The 21,912-nt window shown below is 46.2% G+C and overlaps 1 protein-coding gene across 1 annotated transcript in view; it reads right to left on the bottom strand.

Annotated features, from left to right (window-relative positions):
- LOC145362743 (sodium- and chloride-dependent creatine transporter 1-like) overlaps positions 1 to 21,912 on the bottom strand; it is a 119,899-nt gene that overhangs the window by 24,834 nt on the left and 73,153 nt on the right. The window contains exons 6-8 of the mRNA XM_080218603.1: positions 10,890 to 11,024; positions 10,416 to 10,519; positions 4,558 to 4,682 (exon numbers count right to left, since the gene is read on the bottom strand). Of these exons, the coding sequence (XP_080074729.1) occupies positions 4,558 to 4,682; positions 10,416 to 10,519; positions 10,890 to 11,024 (364 nt within the window). The remainder of the gene's footprint in view (positions 1 to 4,557; positions 4,683 to 10,415; positions 10,520 to 10,889; positions 11,025 to 21,912) is intronic.

Consider the following 21,912-nt stretch of genomic DNA (forward strand, 5'->3'; position numbering starts at 1 on the left):
TGATCGAGCAGACACAGCACGGATTCGTTAAGGGGAAGTCATGTTTAACGAATTTATTGGATTTCTATGAGGATGTGACTAGTGCGGTGGATGTGGTGTTTTTAGATTTCCAAAAGGCGTTTGATAAGGTGCCTCATAAAAGGTTGCTTCAGAAGGTTAGGGTGCACGGAGTTGGGGGTAAGGTGTTAGCGTGGATAGAGGATTGGTTGTCTAATAGGAAGCAGAGAGTTGGTATCAGTGGGTGCTATTCGGATTGGCGGTTGGTGACTAGTGGAGTGCCGCAGGCATCGGTGCTGGGGCCCCAACTATTTACCATTTATATAGATGATCTGGAGGAGGGGACTGAGTGTAGGGTGATGAAATTTGCTGATGACACGAAGATGAGTGGAAAAGCAAATTGCGTGGAGGGTGTGGAAAGTCTGCAGAGGGATCTGGATAGGCTGAGCGAGTGGGCGAGGGCCTGGCAGATGGAGTATAATATTAGCAAGTGTGAGGTTATCCACTTTGGCAGGAATAATAGTAGGAGGGATTACTATTTAAAGGGTGAAAAGCTGCAGCATGCTACGGTGCAGAGGGACCTGGGGGTCCTTGTGCACGAATCGCAAAAACCCAGTCTGCAGGTGCAGCAGGTGATCAAGAAGGCGAATGGAATGCTGGCCTTTATAGCGAGGGGGATTGAATATAAAAGTAGGGAGGTCTTGCTGCAACTGTACAGGGCACTGGTGAGGCCGCAGCTGGAGTACTGTGTGCAGTTTTGGTCGCCGCACTTGCGGAAGGATATATTGGCCTTAGAGGGAGTACAGAGAAGGTTCACTAGGCTGATACCGGAGATGAGGGGGTTGGACTATGAAGAGAGACTAAATAGACTGAGTCTGTACTCGTTGGAGTTTAGAAGGCTGAGGGGGGATCTTATAGAGACGTATAAGATAATGAAGGGGATGAATAGGGTAGAGGTAGAGATTCTTCCCACTTAGAAAGGATAGGAGGACTAGAGGGCACAGCCTCAAGATAAGGGGGGTGCAGTTTAGATCGGAGTTGAGGAGGAACTTCTTCACTCAAAGGGTGGTGAATCTCTGGAATTCTCTGCCCGTTGAAGTGGTGGAGGCTACCTCGTTGAATATATTTAAGTCACGGGTAGATAGGTTTCTGATAGACAGGGGAATTAAGGGTTATGGGGAGAAAGTGGGAAAGTGGAACTGATCCACTTCAGATCAGCCATGATCTTATTGAATGGCGGGGCAGGGTCGAAGGGCTAGATGGCCTACTCCTGCTCCTATTTCTTATGTTCTTATGTATGTTCTTATAACTCAGATATCAGAGGGACGTATTTTACACAGAGGGTGGTGGGGGCCTGGAATGCACTGCCACGCAGGGAGGTGGAGGCAGACACGCTGGGATTGTTTTAAGACTTACCTGGATAGTCACATGAACAGACTGGGAATGGAGGGATACAGAAGAATGGTCTAGTTGGACCAATGAGCGGCACGGGCTTGGAGGGCTGAAGGGCCTGTTTCCTGTGCTGTACTGTTCTTTGTTCTTTGATGGAGAACGAAGAGAGAATTTAACAGAAGAACTCACTCCAGCTTCACAATCTCTCGAAGTGTTGTTCCCCGCATTGATTCAACACAAACTTCTGACACCAAAGCTGGTGAAACGTTTCTGGCTAATTCCTCTCGCTCTTTATCAATATTAAAGTCACAGAGGTTTATAGCATGGAGACAGGCCCTTCAATCCACCTTGTCTGTGTCATCCAGTTTTCACCACTAAGCTGGTCCCAATTGCCCAGATTTGGTCCATATCCCTCTATACAACTGTCTAAATGCTTTTTGAAAGTCAAAATTGTACCCGCCTCTGCAACTACCTCTGAACATAAGAACATAAGAACATAAGAAATAGGAGCAGGAGTAGGCCATCTAGCCCTTCGAGCCTGCCCCGCCATTCAATAAGATCATGGCTGATCTGTCGCTGCTCAGTTCCACTTTCCCGCTTTCTCCCCATAACCCTTAATCCCCTCTCTTATCAAAAACCCATCAACCCGCGTCTTAAAAATATTTAGCGAGGCAGCCTCCACCACCTCAACGGGCAGAGAATTCCAGAGATTCACCACCCTTTGAGTGAAGAAGTTCCTCCTCAACTCCGTTCTAAACCGCCCTCTTTTATCTTGAGGCTGTGCCCCCTAGTCCTACTGTCTTTTTTGAGCGGGAAGAGTCTCTCCACCTCTATCCTATCCATCCCATTCATCATCTTATACGTCTCAATGAGATCTCCCCTCATTCTTCTAAACTCTAACGAGTACAAGCCCAGTTTATTCAGCCTCTCCTCATAGCTCAACCCCCTCAACTCCGGTATCAGCCTAGTAAACCTCCTCTGCACTCCCTCCAAGGCCAAAATATCTTTGCACAGGTGCGGCGCCCAAAACTGCACACAGTACTCCAGCTGCGGCCTCACCAATGCCCTATACAGCTGCAGCAAGACCTCCCTACTTTTATATTCAATCCCCCTCGCTATGAAGGCCAGCATCCCATTCGCCTTCCTGACCACCTGCTGCACCTGCAAGCTGGGTTTTTGCGACTCATGCACAAGGACCCCGAGGTCCCTCTGCACCGTCGCCTGCTGCAGTTTTTCACCACGTAAGTAATAGTCCTTCCTACCATTCTTCCTACCAAAGTGGACCACCTCACACTTGCCAACATTAAATTCCATTTGCCATTTCCTGGCCCATTCGCCCAGCCTATCTAGATCCTTCTGCAGACTCTCCACACCCTCCGCACAATTTGCCGTTCCCCCAATCTTGGTGTCATCAGCAAATTTCGACACCCTACACTCGGTTCCCTCCTCCAGATCATCTATATAAATGGTAAAAAGCTGAGGCCCCAGCACCGACCCCTGGGGCACTCCACTAGTCACCATCCGCCAATCCGAATAGCACCTGTTGACCCCCACTCTCTGCCTCCTATTTGACAACCAATCCTCTATCCACACTAACACCCTACCCCCAACTCCATGTCCCTCGACCTTCTGCAATAACCTCTTGTGAGGCACTTTGTCAAATGCCTTCTGAAAATCTAGAAAGACCACATCCACCGGCTCTGCAGCCCCAGACACTCACCACCCTCTGTGTGAAAAAATTGCCCCTCTGGACCCTTTTGTATCTCTCCGCTCTTATCTTAAACCTATGCCCTCTAGTTTTAGACTCCCCTATCTTTGGGAAAAGGTATTGACTATCTGTCTTATCTATGCCCCTTATTCTTTTATAAATCGCTATATGATCATCCCTAAGCCTGCAGGGAAAATAGTCCCAGTCTATCCAGCCTCTCCTTATAATTCAAAACATCAAGCTCCACGAGTAAATCTTTTCTGCACTCTTTCTAGTTTAATATTATCCTTTCTATATCAAGGTGACCAGTTCTATACATAGTTTTCCGAGTGTGGACACTGTGGGAGGTTAGGGAGCAAATTGTGAGTCCCCTAGCCGGGATATTTGAATCATCGATGGTCACGGGTGAGGTGCCTGAAGATTGGAGAGTGGCAAATGTTGTGCCTTTGTTTAACAAGGGCTGCAGAGAAAAGCCTGGGAACTATCGACAGTGAGCCTAACGTCTATAATGGATAAGTTGTTGGAAGGTATTTTGAGAGACAGGATCTACAGGCATTTAGAGACGCAAGGACTGATTAGGGACAGTCAGCATGGCTTTGTGAATGGAAAATCATGTCTCACAAATTTGATTGAGTTTTTTGAATGGGTAACCAAGAAGGTAGATGAGGGCAGTGCAGTTGATGTTGTTTTCATGGACTTTAGCAAGGCCTTTGACAAGATTGCATAAAATTAAATCTCATGGGATCCAGGATAAGGTAGCCAACTGGATACAAAATTAGCTTGATGAGAGAAGACAGTGGGCGGTTATAGAGGGTTGTTTTTCAAACTGGAGGCCTGTGACCAGCAGTGTGCCTCAGGAATCGGTGCTGGGTCCATTTATCATTTTTATGATTTGGATGAGAATTTAGGAGGCAAGGTTAGTAAGTTTGAGATGATTGATGGCATAGTGGACAGTGAAAAAGGTTATCTCGGGTTGCAAAGGGATCTTGATCAATTGGGCCAGTGGGCTGACAAATGGCAAATGGAGTTTAATTTAGATAAATGCATGGTGATGCATTTTGGTAGATCGCACCAGGGCAGGACTTACTCAGTTAATGGTAGGGCGATGGGGAGAGTTACAGAACAAAGAGATCTACAGGTTCATAACTCCTTGGAAGTGGAGTCACAGGTGGACAGAGTGGTGAAGAAGGCATTTGGCATGCTTGGTTTCATTGAATACAGGAGTTGGGACGTCTTGTTGAAGTTGTACAAGATATAGAGTCATAGAGCTTTACAGTATGGAAACAGGCCCTTTGGCCCAACTTGTCCATGCCTCCCTTTTTTTAGCACGAAGCCAACAGTGGACCCAGCACCAATCCCTGAGGCAGATCTCTGGTCACAGGTCTCTAGTTTGATAAATAACCCTCTACAACCACCCTCTGTCTCATGCCATTAACATTCCTGGTTGGATGATTTCTTACCAGATTCTGCCACCTTTGAGATGTCCATTCCTTGTTCAGAGGCCATAAATCCGAGCACAGAAAAGACAACAAATCCCGAGAAGAAGCTGGTTGTGCTGTTTATCAGTGCCAAGAGGTAAGCATCTCTGTAAACAAAGCACCAAGACAAACACACCGTTATAGCATTTATCCACCGCCCATTGTCTTCAAACACAAAACAAGCTCCAAACTCAAAACATTATCAAATATTTAGCCCAGAGAAGTACAGAAATCGCACCCTCCCCATCAGTACGTAGCCTCGTTAATCAGCACCTCCAAACCTGACTACAACCCGAGACACAAACAATCAGAACTGAAGATGTTACCGGCTTATTCTGATGGAACGACAGTCTCTGGAGACACTCAGGAAAACATACTCTTTGGATGCAAAGGCACGACGCAGTCAAGGGTACAGGAAGGATTGGATACATACAAGAGCAAGTTATTAACACACACATCATTTGATATTGGCAAGAGACCTTTCAGCTGCTGATACTAGAAGCAGTGACAAATACACACAATCTCTCTGGAATTTTTGTTTAATTGGCTGAAATAAAACTGGCTACAGTTCAGCTGCAGAAACAGCTGAAACAAGGTGAGATAAAGACTTTGCCAAACAGAAGCTGAACTAGCAGCTAGGAGTCAGAGAGGGAGCATTTTACCAGCACATGGATGGATATCATTGGAGGAGAAACACAAGTATATTTCCCCTGACGCCTTACTGACACACACCTGTCTACAGGTAACTCCTAACAAGCACACACCTGTCTACAGGTAATGCCTACCCAACACACACCTTTCTACAAGTAACTCCCATCCAGCACACACCTGTCTACAGGTAACTTCCCACCGGCACACACCTAAAAGTAACTCCCATCCAGCACACACCTGTCTACAGGTGACTCCCATCCAGCACACACCTGTCCACAGGTGACTCCTATCCAGCACACACCTATCTACAGGTGACTCCTATCCAGCACACACCTGTCTACAGGTAACTTCCCATTGGCACACACCTGTCTACTGGTAACTCCTACCCAGCACACACCTGTCCACAGGTGACTCCTATCCAGCACACACCTGTCAACAGGTAGCTCCCCACTGGCACACACCTGTCTACAGGTCATTTCCCACTGGCACACACCTGTATACAGGTAAGTCCAACCCAGCACACACCTGTCCAAAGGTGACTCCTATCTAACACACATCTGTCTACAGGTAGCTCCCCACTGGCATACACATGTCTACAGGTAACTCCTACTCAGCACACACCTGGCTACAAGCAACACCCCACTGGCACACACCTGTCTACAGGTAGCTCCCCACTGACACACTTGTCTACAGGTAACTCCTACCCAGCACACACTGTCCACAGATGACTCCTACCCAGCACTTATCTGTCTAAAGGTAACTCCTACCCAGCATGTACCTGTCCACAAGTGACTCCTACCCAGCACATACCTGTCTAAAGGTAACTCCTATCCAGATGTACCTGTCCACAGGTGACTCCTACTCAGCACACACCTGTCTTAAAATAACTCCTATCCAGCACACACCTGTCTACAGGTAACTCTCACTGGGCTGAATGTGTGATCTCCATGGATTGAAATCCCCTGATTCTGATTGGATAGCGTGCACTAAGAGGAATGAGCAGCAGAGAGATTTGATTAAATACGCAGGTCACCTTCTCCCTGCCGAAACCATTGACCAATTTGGTGTACACAGCTGATCCTAGTCAATAAATGCTAATCTTAACAGTAAAATCCATGGGTGAATGATTACAGGAGCTGTAAACCTCTTCAGAACTGTGTTGTCTGTAAAGATTCCTCTTAAATGTATCGATCTTCGACAATGGAAACTTAATGCAAATTGTCAAATCTAAGTGTTGGACAGTGAGGACTCCTTTCCATTAGGAATTTCTTACAGAACCAGTTTTGCGTTGCTGCCTCTGTGCCGGGACATATTCGCTCATTACTAATTCAAGCCTCATTAACTCTTGAATCAATTCTCACTTCACGTACATTGGGATTGTACTTGAGATTTTGATTGAATGTTTTGTGTGCCAAAGCTAAGGCTGTGCTTTCCAGTGGTGAGGTGGTTGAATGAGACATCACACTGTGAGACTGTGAGTGAGTGAAGGAGTTTAGGTTTCACTAGTATCAAGACAGATTGAAAACCTTCGATGATGTAGCTTTGCTCCAATTGACTCACAGAGCAACTCTTTGTAAGAGTATCTGCTGTCTTTATCTCCGAAAGCATGAAATGAATGTTCTGGAAGGATCCGTGTGTATTAATGCCAGGGCAGTGTCAATTCCATGATGTGACTTGAAATTCCTAAAGACGGCAAACTTTGACAAAGCCATCCCAGAGTTATGCAGAGTGGGGATTGAGTTGTGATCTACTAGGCTAGGGAGTGTGAGACAGCCCCAGTGGTTCAGGCTCACCTTATTAAACCACTGGCACTATTGCATGTGACTGGGTGGGTGGCTGTGTCAGCCCAGAGGGCAGTTAAGAATGAACCGTATTGGTGTGGGGTGGAACCGCTGGGCCAGACATGGTCAGGATGACAGATTTCCTTACTGAAAGGAAGTTTCTTGGTCAGTTTCATTTCAGAATTTTTTTGAGGTTAACGCAGATTCTCAAGCATTTACTGTGTGCTTCCAAATCAGACACAGCAGCAAGGTGCTGAGGTCAGCAGGAAGAATGCTTCTTTCAACCTCAGTGACTCCTGGACTGCTTCTGATGAATAGTGAGTGAAGTCATTCCCCCCACCCACTCCCCCCACCTGCTCCCCCCACCTGCTCCCCCCACTACCTTTGTGACAAAATTGAACTCTGCTTCTTACTAGGCACTTCATAGCGGTGGTATCACACAGATAGGTGAAGTACCAGACTGTAGTTGTGAGGGGAGGGACACAAACTGAAGGGACAATGTGGGGTAACAGAGATGGTGATGAGGTGCCCAGTTTCTGAAGCAGCAGCAGAAATGATGAGGGTTGGAAGAGACCTTGTGTGGATTCGATTGGAACATGATCAGCTTACTGGATAAAGTGATACGATGAGGAAAAATAGTTGGCAATAATTGGTTAATAAGACAATCAGCATTCATGCATGTTAACAAGATCAAATGGAGAATTCCCAGGACTGTTACTGTGTGTTGTCAAGTCTAAAGCTTCGCTTCACTGACAGTCTCCTGCTCTGCTCCAATTATTAGGAAAAGTCTCTGAGGAACTAGACAACATTGTAGTTGGAGCGGATGGAATCGACTGGATTGAAGCAACACAGTTCATTACTCCCAACAACATTCCAAAGAAAGGGGAAATATCTCTCCTCAAAGTGGACTCACATTGGCCTCTGGATTCTCATTGGACAAGAGCCCTCTGGGAAACGACATCCTGAAGCTTCTTGGCCACACACGGATAATAATTATTCACTGTTCCTCACAGGAATATCCCAGAATTAACAAAATCCTGAGAAAGGTCGGGGAATGTTACCATTGGGCTAGGTTGTGAAGAGGCAACTCAAAGATTAAGATGAAACTTCTCGAGTTTGCATTGCTTGGACGTGGTTGAGTTGGATGAGGAGGAGGGAGAGGGGAATGAGGAAGTGAGTAGAGGAGGAAGTGAGTGAGGAGGAAGAGGAAGTGAGTGAGGAGGAAGAGAAAGTGAGTGAGGAGGAAGAGGAAATGAGTGAGGAGGAAGTGAGTGAGGAGGAGATTGAAGAGGAGGTTGAGGAGGATGAAATGGAGGATGAGGAAGTGAGTGAGGAGGAGGTTGAGGAGGATGAGGAAGTGGGTGGAGACGACATCTTCCTCTATCTCCTGATCATCTTACCTGCGGGTGAATATCAGCTTCCTGGGTTTTGCATGTACATTAGATCTTAACTAATAAAATATAGCAGCTAGTGAGGTTTGTAATGTGGAACATTGTAAACACATAGAAGAGTGGTTCTATAACTTATTATCAAATCATTACCATCCCTTCAACCCCTGCACTTGGCAGAAGAGGATCCCGGAAGATAGAGGGGACAGGTTGGAATCTGTTGTCGCTTCACACTTATCACACAGCAGTGTTCGCTCCTGTTACTGACACCATCAAGGGTGTGAAAGTGCAGAACCCAACAGGAAAGCAGGACACATCCTGGAGAAAACTATAATTACAGATGAGATTAACCAGGCTGGAAATGTACTTTCTTGTAGAGAGATGAAAACTGAGCTGATTAGGACATGATATCAGCAATGGTGTACCTGGGCAGTGTGCATCACTTCATCACCTGGGAGCTTCCAGGATCCAGCAACAGGACCACAGGAAGGATGCACAATTTCAATGAAGTGTGACTGCCCTAGCACCAGAGAATAGCACACACCGAGTGAGGGAGTGCCTGTTTCATTGATTGCAGAGGGTTAGGCAAATCATCTGAAATCTCCAAATGCCACGGTTAAGAGTCAACTTTCAAAAGATACTTGGAGAAATACTGGGAAAAGAAAATAATACAAGGCTATGGGGAAAGAGGAGGGGACTGACTGGATAGAGTGTTCAGAGAGCTGGCAGAGGCATGATGGGCCAAATGGCCTCCTGTGCTGTAAGATCATAAGGCTAATTACAAACATATTTAATCAGATGTTTGGCTATGATTATAAGGTAACTGGCACTGCAGCAGCATTGCTGAGGTGTGTGCTAGATGGGCATGAACATCCCTGGTCCAGGCTGATCCTGTTGGCCCACACATCGGGAGTTACCCACACTGCTGCTGATGAGTTGCTGTGTAACCCAGCTGACAGGGTTAGTCACAATGTAGGAGCTCTGGGATTTAATCCACCAACAGAAAAAGGAATATAGACCAACTTCTTGTCAGTGCTCACTCTTAGTTTATGTTCATGCCACATATGGCCAGGTGAATCCTGGTATCTTTTCGTAGCATTGATCTGGTTCAGGGTTGTATAGAATAATGTGCAGACCCTGGAATATCCATAAACTAGAACCTGCTCCATCTGACGCAGTGACTGGCAGCTAAAAGTGATACTTGGCCCTCCTATACTCATGGGTAAAGGATTAGTACCCAGGTGTGTGTTCATTTTCACTCTGTCCTCTCTTTTCTGGCCCCTTCTCCCCTCCGAAGGACATTGGCCACCCGCTTTAATCAGGGTCCATTCCACAAGGGCTGAGCACCCTCCGATACCTCAACCCCCAGAGTGGTTATTGACAACCTTGGGAGCCTTGACATCCGACTGATGCCCTGGGCCTGTGGTCTTGAACAGCTGAGCGACACTCTGAGAGCATTCGACCTGATCCAGCAGCTGAGGGTGAGGCACTGATGGGTGACTGAAGAGGAGTGAATGGTTCTAACGGCTGGTTCCTCCTGCTGATCCGAACCATCCTGGCTTTTATACCTGCTCCACAGCTTCCCATCAATCTCCAGCTTCTGTTTGTCACCACTGTCTGTACTCTACAGCTTCCAGCGCAGGTTCCCATTGCAGACATCTGTCTATCCATGGGTGAGGTCCAACCACCCTGCCCTCCTTGAAACCCCACCACACCCCCACCCCAATAGTACTGGCCAGGTATCTGTAGCTGCCAGTCACTCATTCATAGCAAAGCTTACACCCGTGACTGGCTGATAGACCCCACTGATTGGCTGCAGAGGGGGGGTTGCGTGTCAGGAGTCAGAGGTCACTCTGTGAGTTCCACCAATCACAGGTACAAGAACAAAGTTGTTGATACCAGGGAGTTTGACCCCGTCTCACAGCAGAACTCCCTGCTGCTTGCGAAAATACCCAAAATGTTTTTTGTGGAAGAAAGAAAAAGAAATGATTAAAGTGTATCTCCTGCGTTGCTAGGTTACCTGTAGCAGTTGTTGTGAAAACGATTGTAGCTGCCTAGTGCTGTAAGTGCTCCTAATCCAATCGCATATGAGAAAAAGATCTGGGTTCCTGCATCAATCCAAACCTTCAAGAGAAATCAAGTAAAATAAAACATTCTATAAAGGCAACAGCAGAATGTTTGGAAGTAAATGGGATGACCATCCATGGGGTTGAAGGGGTCAGATTAAAGAAACCTAAAGAATCCAACAACAACAACAAAGTACTTATTTCCGACAAACTGGATTAAATTAGAACAAAGAGGCTTTGCTCCTAGTTATTCCTCAACAGCACTTCACATCTTCACCAATAGCAAACTGGCCAATAGCAAAATATAAAAGAGGAAAGTTTTCAGCCGATGTCAATGATTTACAGGAAATTCTGCAGGAATCAGCGGGTGTGCGGGAAATTCACAAACAATAACTACACCGGGAGGAGGGTAAAAATTCATCTGTTACCTGAGCTTCACCAAGCTTGGACCAATCAGGTTTCAGGTAGTAAATAATGCCATTCAAAGCTCCCGGAAGCGATACTCCATGAGCCAAAAGGATAATCAGCACGAGGTACGGGAACAGTGCAGTGAAGTAGACAACCTAGAAACACAGAGAGAAACACAAGCATGGAGTCACCGCTTTGGCCTTCAAAAACAGGACAATCTTCACATCATCAATCTCTCACCTCCCATTTCCCTCAGAGAAAACTGTCACCATCGCTCTCCCGGGTCAAATCCTTTTGCTTCAAACATCTGATTACATCACAACTCAACCTCCAACTCAAAACATTTACAAGAATAATGCCACCCTGTTTCGTGGGCTAAACTTTTTAACCATTGGGTACACAGCACACACTCTCTCAGGGAGCGCCGCACTGTCAGAGGGTCAGTACTGAGGGAGTGCCGCACTGTCAGAGGGTCAGTGCTGAGGGAGTGCCGCACTGTCAGAGGGTCAGTGCTGAGGGAGTGCCGCACTGTCAGAGGGTCAGTGCTGAGGGAGTGCCGCACTGTCAGAGGGTCAGTACTGAGGGAGCGCCGCACTGTCAGAGGGTCAGTGCTGAGGGAGTGCCGCACTGTCAGAGGGTCAGTACTGAGGGAGTGCCGCACTGTCAGAGGGTCAGTGCTGAGGGAGTGCCGCACTGTCAGAGGGTCAGTACTGAGGGAGCGCCGCACTGTCAGAGGGTCAGTGCTGAGGGAGTGCCGCACTGTCAGAAGGTCAGTACTGAGGGAGTGCTGCACTGTCAGAGGGTCAGTGCTGAGGGAGTGCCGCACTGTCAGAGGGTCAGTGCTGAGGGAGTGCCGCACTGTCAGAGGGTCAGTGCTGAGGGAGTGCCGCACTGTCAGAGGGTCAGTACTGAGGGAGCGCCGCACTGTCAGAGGGTCAGTGCTGAGGGAGTGCCGCACTGTCAGAAGGTCAGTACTGAGGGAGTGCTGCACTGTCAGAGGGTCAGTGCTGAGGGAGTGCCGCACTGTCAGAGGGTCAGTGCTGAGGGTCATCACCAATCCCCACCCCCGTGGACTTTATGAGCTTAGGAAAATATAGATGTTAATATATGAAGGATGAACAGTATCAAGTCCAGACATCCCTCGGTGAATTGCTGACCAGGAGGGGAGTACATTCTACAGCGAATCATTTATTGATTATATTTCAGTTGATGTTTGCGAGCTGGTCGATAATAACAAATGTTTAAAACTGATGCAAGCTACATTTCAAAGGTGTATCTGTAGTAAGCGGGTCAGTGATTATACAGTGCAGGGTACTCCAATGGTAATTTGTTCTGACACACTGGTATATACACCGATATACACACCGATATATACACCAGTATACAGAACAGTATATACACCACTACATACACCGGTACATACGCTAGTATATACGCTAGTATATACACTGGTATATACACCAGTATATATATCAGTTTATATACTAGTATATGCATCAACAATATACACAACACCAGTATATAGAATACCAGCTGGAAATCTGAAATAAGAACAGAAATTTGTTTGAAAAGCTCAGCAGGTTTGACAGCCTCTATGGATGGAGGAACAGGGCTAAGGTTTTGTGTCTCTAAGAGATGTCTTAAGGACTGTACATAAAAGACCAGAATAAGTTTTATTTGTATAGCTAGGCAACTATCAACCAATGAGATAACCAGGATGCAAACTCTCTTCATGGACACAAAGGTGCCAATTGGAATTGGGATCAATATATTTCTGTTGGGTAAAAGCCCAGGGATACAGAGCAACATGGTCACATGCAACTGAAGCAGAATATCAGCTATCATCTAACTAAATAACGGAACACATTTGAGGGGCTGAATGGTGTACAGCTTCAGTATTTTGAGGATAGCAGTACTGTGGGGCTGAGAGCTCCAATCACTGCTCTTGAGAGGATCTTTGAATGAAAGGAGGCTGGGTAGGGGGGGTGGGAGGGCATCATACTTCCCTTGGCTTACAAGCAGTGTGGGATAGGCAATTGTTAGTTACCCAAAGCTGTCCACACCTTCTCTCAGTCTCCAGGCTTCCCACAGGCTGGAGAATTTGGCTCCCTGGGGTTTGACATGTCAGGGAAACCAATGTGAGGCTCCACCTCTCAAAACATTTCAATAGAAGTCTAATCCTTGCAGCAGATTGGCTGACCACTGATCCCACCCCCATTTCATCCACAACTGGCCAGGCTGCTTTCAGGCTGGAGATTTTAAACAAATTTAGGTCTCATCCAATCCCAACCCAATCATATTTGAGGGTTAAAATCCACACTAATGTTAATCCATCTCTCCCTATTGCAAAGTTCCTTCACTTTATTTAATGATCTGATAATGTGTTAATGAAAATATCAGAGTTAGAGGTTGATAAGAAATTAAAAGGGATAGGCATAGATTGTTGGCATAGATTGAGGATTGACTAACAGGCAGAAAACAGAGTAGGAATAAATGGGTCATTCTTGTTTTGGCAGCCTGTGGCTAGTGGGGTACCACAGAGATCAGTATTTGGGCCCCAGCTGTCATAATATATTTCAATGATTTGGATATGGGGACCAGATGTAATATTTCCAAGTTCACAGATGATACAAAACTAGGTGTGTTGTGAGGAAGATGTAAAGCAGTTACAGAAGGAGGATTTGGACAGACTTAGTGAATGGGCAAGAACATGGCAGATGGAATATAATGTGGAAAATGTGAGTTAATCCACTTTGGCAGAAGGAACAGGTGTGCAGAGTATTTCCTAAATGGTAAGAAATCCGAAAGTGTGGGTGTACAAGGCGATGTGTGCCCTTGTCCAGAAGTCACTGAAAGCTAAATGCAGGCACTGCAAACTATTAGGAAGGGTAATGAAATGACAGCCTTTATCACAAGAGGATTGAAAACAGAGGTCTTGCTTCAATTCTATAGGAGCTTTATTAGACTGCACCTGGAGCAGTGTGTGCAGTTATGGTCCCCTTATCACAGAAAGAATATTATTGACATAGGAGGAGTGCAACAAAGTTCACCAGCCTTGTTCCAAGGGTGCTGGGACTGTCTTATAAAGAGAAGTTTAGTATGATCAGGAATAGTCAGCACGGCTTTGTCAAGGGCAGGTTGTGCCTTACGAGCCTAGTTGAGTTCTTTGAAAATGTGACTAAACACATTGACGAAGGAAGAGCGGTGGATGTGGTTTACATGGACTTCAGCAAGGCATTTGACAAGGTCCCCCATGCAAGACTTCTTGAGAAGGTGAGAGGGTATGGGATCCAAGGGGCTTTGGCTTTGTGGATCCAGAACTGGCTTGCCTGCAGAAGGCAGAGAGTGGTTGTGGATGGGTCTTTTTCTGCATGGAGGTCGGTCACCAGTGGAGTGCCCCAGGGATCTGTTCTAGGACCCTTGCTGTTTGTCATTTTCATAAATGACCTGGATGAGGAAGTGGAGGGATGGGTTGGTAAGTTTGCTGACGACACGAAGATTGGTGGTGTTGTGGATAGTCAGGAAGTATGTCAGAAGTTGCAGCGTGACATAGATAGGATGCAAGACTGGGCGGAGAAGTGGCAGATGGAATTCAATAAATGTGTAGTGATCCATTTTGGCAGGTCCAATGGGATTAAGGTGTATAATATCAAGGGTAGGACTCTTAGCTGTGTTGAGGAGTAGAAGGAGCTTGGGGTCTGGGTCCATTGGACTCTTAAATCGGCCTCGCAGATGGAGGATGTGGTCAAGAAGGCGTATGGTGTACTGGCCTTCGTTAATCGAGGGATTGAGTTTAGGAGTTGGGAGGTAATGCTGCAACTTTATAAGACCCTTGTCAGGCCCCACTTGAAGTACTGTGCACAGTTCTGGTTGCCACACAAGAAGGATGTGGAAGCTACTGAAAGGGTGCAGAGGAGATTTACAAGGATGTTGCCTGTTTTGGGAGGCATGCCTTCTGAAGATAGGTTGAGGGAGCTAGGTCTCCTCCCTGGAGAGACGAAGGTTGAGAGGAATAGATCGGGTGGATTCTCAGAGGCTATTTCCCAGGGTTGAAATGGTCGCTACAAGAGGACACAGGTTTAAGGTGCTGGGAAGCAAGTACAGAGGAGATGTTAGGGGTAAGTTTTTCGCTCAGAAGATGGTGAGTGAGTGGAATCGGCTGCTGTCGGTGGTGGTAGAGGCGAACTCACTGGGGTCTTTTAAGAGACTTCTGCATGAGTATATGGGATTTAATGGGATTGAGGGTTACAGATAGGTCTAGTAGGTATGGATATGATCGGCGCAACTTGTGGGCCGAAGGGCCTGTTTGTGCTGTAGTGTTCTATGTTCTATATAAAGGGAGAATGGACAAACTGGGCCTGTTTTCTCTGGAGTTACAAAGAATGAGAGGTGATCTCATTGAAACCTACAAAATACTTAAAGTAACAGACAGGATAGATGTGGGTCAGATGTTGCCCATAGTTGGAGAATCTAGAACCAGTGGACACAATTTCAGAATAAAGGGGTTACCGCTTAGGGCCAAGATGAGGAGACAACACAAACGGCTGTCAATCTTTGGAATTCTCCACCCCAGAGGATTGGGGACGCTCCATCACTGAATCTGTTTAACGCTGGGATAGAGAGTTTTTTTGGTCTTTCAAGGAATATTGGGATATGGACAGCGGGCAGGGAAGTGGCATTGAAACCCAAGATCAGCCGTGATGGTATTAAATGGTGGAGCAGGCTTGATGGGTTGAATGGTCTACTCATGATTCTATTTTTTGCGTTCTGGTTTTCTCCTGAGGGCAAAGGTCAGTAACTAACCAGAGATTGGCATAGCAGAGAAAGAAATTGAGCAGATTTTTAAAAAATTATTCATGGGATATGAGTGTCGCTGGCTGGACCCAGAATTTATTACCCCTCTCTAATTTCCCTTGAACTGAGAGGCTCACGGGGCCATTTTAGAGGGCAGTTGGGAGTAAACCATATCACTGTGGATTTGGAGTCACATGTAGGCCAGACCGGGCAAGGACAACAGATTTCCTTCCCTAAAAGACATGTGCTCTCATTTTGTTTACTAACCACCTGTGTAGAATCCTTCTGAAAATCCAAACACACCACATCCACTGCTTCCCCTTTATCTATTATACTGGTTACATCCTATACACAGTGGTTAGCACCAGGGACCTGGGTTCAATTCTGGATGTGGGTGATTGTGTAGAGTTTGCGCACACTCCTTGCGTGTCCGTTGGTTTTGCCGGGTGCTCTGATTTCCTCTCACATTCCAAAGATGTGCGGATTAAGTCAATTGGCCATGTCAAATTGCCCCTAATGTCTGAAAATGTGTAAACCTGGGGGTAGATATGTGGGATTACAGGGATAGGGCAGAGAGTTGGTCCAGACTTGATAAGGATTCTATGATCCCCAAAACACACCATCAGGAATGTCAACATATGAAGATGTTTGTCTGGAGTGTTATCAATAGCACAAACTGAATGGGCAGAATGGCCTCTTTCTATGCTGAAATAAGTGTGATTTGATGCAAAGTTCCACCCCTGACAATAACACAGACAGCTGGTCATTGACAATGTGGCTCTGAGAGAATTGGGACGGAGTTCAGCAATAACACTGAATCAGGAACTCAGTTTACTCCTGATCCTGATCCAATAATCCTCCGTAAAGGGAGTGTGTCGGTGATGAGGATCAGTCTGAATGTGGGACAGAATGAAATAACAAACAGAAGCTGGCTCAATGTGATTCTGAGTCAGAGACGGATAAAATGTTCTCTGCGTTATCACGTGGTGAGGCTGCAGAACTGCAAACTTCTATTTTGATGTAACAATCAGCACAGTAAGTGATCCTTTCCCCCAACTCTCTGACCTTCCAAGACTTCAATATCACTGCCCACTTACACCAAAGAACCTGATATTGCCAGTGAGAACCATCAGAATATATCATCATAGAAAGTTAATGAAGCAGCTCACAGATCATCAGAATAACCTTTCCTGATGGACAATCGCTCGTTGACACCACAGCTGCTCAGGAGACTGTGAAAGTCACAGCCAGCAAATATATCCCCGTAGCTCAGACACAAACCCAACACTCAGACAGAGAGTCATAGATTCAAATCCAGCTCCCTCAGTACTGAGGGACTGCTGCACTGTCAGAGGGTCAGTGCTGAGGGAGTGCTGCACTGTCAAAGGGTCAGTACTGAGGGAGTGACGCACTGTCAGAGGGTCAGTGCTGAGGGAGTGCCGCACTGTCAGAGGGTCAGTGCTGATGGAGTGCCGCACTGTCAGAGGGTCAGTGCTGAGGGCGTGCCGCACTGTCAGAGGGTCAGTGCTGAGGGAGTGCCGCACTGTCAGAGGGTCAGTGCTGAGGGAGTGCCGCACTGTCAGAGGGTCAGTACTGAGGGAGTGCCGCACTGTCAGAGGGTCAGTGGTGAGGGAGTGCCGCACTGTCAGAGGGTCAGTGCTGATGGAGTGCCGCACTGTCAGAGGGTCAGTGCTGAGGGAGTGCCGCACTGTCAGAGGGTCAGTGCTGAGGGCGTGCCGCACTGTCAGAGGGTCAGTACTGAGGGAGTGCCGCACTGTCAGAGGGTCAGTGCTGAGGGAGTGCCGCACTGTCAGATGGTCAATGTTAAGGGAGTGCCGCACTGTCAGATGGTCAATGTTAAGGGAGTGCTGCACTGTCAGAGGGTCAGTGCTGAGGGAGTGCCGCACTGTCAGAGGGTCAGTACTGAGGGAGTGCCGCACTGTCAGAGGGTCAGTGCTGAGGGAGTGCCGCACTGTCAGAGGGTCAGTACTGAGGGAGTGCCGCACTGTCAGAGGGTCAGTACTGAGGGAGTGACACACTGTCAGAGGGTCAGTGCTGAGGGAGTGCCGCACTGTCAGAGGGTCAGTGCTGAGGGAGTGCTGCACTGTCAGAGGGTCAGTACTGAGGGAGTGCCGCACTGCCAGAGGGTCAGTGCTGAGGGAGTGCCGCACTGTCAGAGGGTCAGTGCTGAGGGCGTGCCGCACTGTCAGAGGGTCAGTACTGAGGGAGTGACGCACTGTCAGAGGGTCAGTGCTGAGGGAGTGCTGCACTGTCAGAGGGTCAGTACTGAGGGAGTGCCGCACTGTCAGAGGGTCAGTGCTGAGGGAGTGCTGCACTGTCAGAGGGTCAGTACTGAGGGAGTGCCGCACTGCCAGAGGGTCAGTGCTGAGGGAGTGCCGCACTGTCAGAGGGTCAGTGCTGAGGGCGTGCCGCACTGTCAGAGGGTCAGTACTGAGGGAGTGACGCACTGTCAGAGGGTCAGTGCTGAGGGAGTGCCGCACTGTCAGAGGGTCAGTGCTGAGGGCGTGCCGCACTGTCAGAGGGTCAGTACTGAGGGAGTGCCGCACTGTCAGAGGGTCAGTGCTGAGGGAGTGCTGCACTGTCAGAGGGTCGGTGCTTAGGGAGTGCCGCACTGTCAGAGGGTCAGTGCTGAGGGAGTGCCGCACTGTCAGAGGGTCAGTACCAAGGAAGCGTTCCTCGATTAAAGACAGTGGGTGGGAGAAAATAATGAATTGCAAATTGTTTAGCCTAGCATCAGTAGTAGAGAAAATGTGAGAATGTATTATTAGGGACATGATAACATGATATTTTGAAAGTATGAATGGGGTTAGACAAAGTCAGCATCGATTAATGAATGGTGTGACTATACTGTGCATTTCAGAAATGTATTTGTCATGTTTCCGTATGTGTTTACTAGTCCCTTCCGTTTTGTTGGAGCTGTTATGTCTGGATGCAGCAGCACTGTATTGTTACTGCAGCAGCATAACTGATCTAAATTGCTCAAATGTTTGTTTAATCTGAATTAATGCTGCATTCTGTTGTCTTGTCTTTTTCCCAGGACACTGCAGAGATTAGGTTGATTGACTGGTAAGGTCGTGCGATTGGGTGCTGCTAGGATTTCACAAAGAACTGAAGGCAGCCTGCTTTTGGGGATCTTTAGAGAGAGGCTACTTTCTCTGTATATCTTGCTCTGTCTGAAGTGGAAACTGGAATCATCCTTTTTCTCTGAGATTCCACTGTTGGGAGTGGAGCTTTCTCTGGAAGTTGCTGCATGAGAACTAGAAGACAGGTTTCTGTCTGGATCATTCTCCAAGCGTGTCAAAAGGCTGGAAATCCAGTACCTGTGTAAGCATTTTTGGTTTCTGTGCTAACTGGTTCTGAAGAAGGGATTCTTGTTTGTGGGGGATACTGTTAAGCTGGAACAATAGTGATAGCTGTTAAGAATTATACTTCATCATGTTTAAGTATTTTAATTGGTAAAAGTTATGCTAATTCTATTTGCTATATCCTAATTGTTTTTAAATAAAGTTTGTTTTGATAAAAAGGATTCTATGATTCTAGTGGGTCATTGGAATCAAACCTGGAATGAAACACCTTCTGATCACCCTAATGCACAAATCAAATGTAAAAACTGAAGGTCAAGGCAAACTTCATAATAAAGCTCAGAGTTTTTGATCTGGTCCTTAACAAATTGGAAGCTCTTTGTGGGATTAAAATCTACATTCCTTGTTTGGTTTGGAATTACTGGACTCAAAGAGAGTGAGTGGTGAGCTTATTTGTGATTTCTCTTCCATTCAGGAATAATGGCTCTTTCAGAGGCTAGAAGTTTCCTGGGGGTGGAAGAGGTCACTCAGGGTGGTTCACAAAAGATGAGCAAAAAAAAAAGCTATTGGAATGAGCAAACTAGCTGCAGTTGCCATGACCTGAAGGGGTGAGGAAGGTGGAGATAATTCCTCTGGTAGCTCAGCAATTAAAAGTGCCAGAAACATCTTCAGAATCATTGGAAATGGCGAGAATTCAATTACAAATGAAACAGCTTGAATTCGAAGCAAAGGCAAGAGAGAGGTAGATAAAGAGAGGAACAAAAAGCAAAATAATTAAAACTGCTTGAATTACAGGCAGGGGGAAAAGGAAGGGAAAGAATAGTCCTGGAGAAACATAAAGAAAAAGAGAGAAAGGGAAAAACATGGAGAAGTTGAACCTCTGGAACTGGAACTAAAAAGTGAATGTCTGTGTAAACTGGCAGAGGTAAAGTTTAAGTCTGGGAATCGTGATAAGGATAGTAAAGAACACAATGTGGTCAAAAGTTCGGTGGGATCTGTTTCAATATCTCCAAGTGTCACCAAGGTTTGATGAGAAAGACATCGAAAGCCTTTTTTATTTCATTTGAGAAAGTGGCTACACAAATTAAATGACCACAGACCATCGGGTATTATTGATTCAAGTGAAGTTGGTAGGTGGAGCTAGTGAAGTGTTTGCATCTCTATTAGAGAAGGTATGTGGGAATTATGATGGGGCTAAAAAACGCCATTTTAAGTGCATATGAACTAGTGCCAGAAGCCTACAAACAATGGTTTAGAAATCTAAGGAAAGAACCTAGTCAAACATAGAGAGAATTTGAAAGGATCAAGCAAAATAATTTTTGATAGGTGGATATGGGCTTTGAAAATCGGCCAGATGTATGAAGCTGTTAGAAAAATGGGAATTTTGGAAGAGTTTAAAAATTGACTTCCTATTGTAGTGAGAACTCTTATAGAAGGGCAGAGGGTTAAAACTGTGAGGCTAGCAACAGAAATGGCAGATGATTATGAATTAGTTCATAAATCAAAGTTTGGTTTCTGTCATCAGTTTCAGCCGGTGAGGGATATGAATTGGGGAAAGAGAAAAATCTCAGGTGGTAATAGAACATAGAACATAGAACACTACAGCACAAACAGGCCCTTCGGCCCACGAGTTGCGCCGATCACATCAACACCTATCTATAACCCTCAATCCCATAAAACCCCATATACTCATCAAGAAGTCTTTTAAAAGACCCCAGCGAGTTCGCCTCCACCACCACTGACAGCAGCCGATTCCATTCACTCACCACCCTCTGAGTGAAAAACTTACCCCTAACATCACTTCTGTACTTTCCTCCCCGCACCTTAAACCTGTGTCCTCTCGTAGCGACCATTTCAACCCGGGGAAATAGCCTCTGAGAATCCACCCTATCTATTCCTCTCAACATTTTATAAACCTCTATCAGGTCGCCTCTCAACCTACGTCTCTCCAGGGAAAAGAGACCCAGTTCCCTCAACCTAACTTCATAAGGCATGCCTCCCAGTCCAGGCAACATCCTTGTAAATCTCCTCTGTACCCTTAATGGTAAAGAAATTCTTGTGGGAGATAATAAAGACTGTGCATCTCAGGTTACAAAGGAAATACAGGAGGGTGGAAGAGAAATGAAAAGCCTCAAATGTTTTCACTGTAATAAATCAGACCATGCAAAGTTGCAGTGTTGGTGGTTTTAAGAAAAGCACTGGGAAGATTGATGTGGCAAACAGGGTAAGCCAGTGAGGTTTGTTAAAATGGCAAAGGAAACACCAGCTGAAGAGATGCAAAAGAATGTACATCTGGTCAGGGGCTGATAGATAAGAGAGTGCCTCTTTAAAGAATTTATTTGTGTGGGTGAAGTTTACTCATGTGTACCAGGAATAGTAGTAAAGAGGTTAAAATTTTAAGAAATACAGGAGCAAGTCAATCTTTGATGGTAAGAGATGAAGACTTGTGTAGTTTTGAAACAGCATTGATAGAAAATGTGGTAAAATGTGGATTTCCAGTGAGGAGTGTTCCATTATACAAGGTGATGTTGGAGAGTGAAGAGTGGTGAAGTTGAAGTGGGAGTAATAGAGATATTAGCTGATCCAGGAATACAGTTTATCTCAGGTAATGATATAGCTGGATCACAGGTGGGAGTGATAACTATTGTGGTTGAAAAACCAGTGGAAAATCAAACCACTGAGTTGTTAAAGGATACATATCCTGGGATTTTTCCTGACTGTGTAGTAACAAGGTCACAATGCCATAGGTTAAGACAGTAGGTGAAATACGAACATAAGAAACAGGAGCAGGAGTAGGCCATCTGGCCCTTCGAGCCTGCCCCGCCATTCAATAAGATCATGGCTGATCTGAAGTGGATCAGTTCCACTTTCCCGCTTTCTCCCCATAACCCTTAATTCCCCTGTCTATCAGAAACCTATCTACCCA

This window comes from Carcharhinus amblyrhynchos, chromosome 3 (assembly GCF_965287045.1).
Source record: "Carcharhinus amblyrhynchos chromosome 3, sCarAmb.v2.hapA, whole genome shotgun sequence".
Classification (NCBI taxonomy): domain Eukaryota; kingdom Metazoa; phylum Chordata; class Chondrichthyes; order Carcharhiniformes; family Carcharhinidae; genus Carcharhinus; species Carcharhinus amblyrhynchos.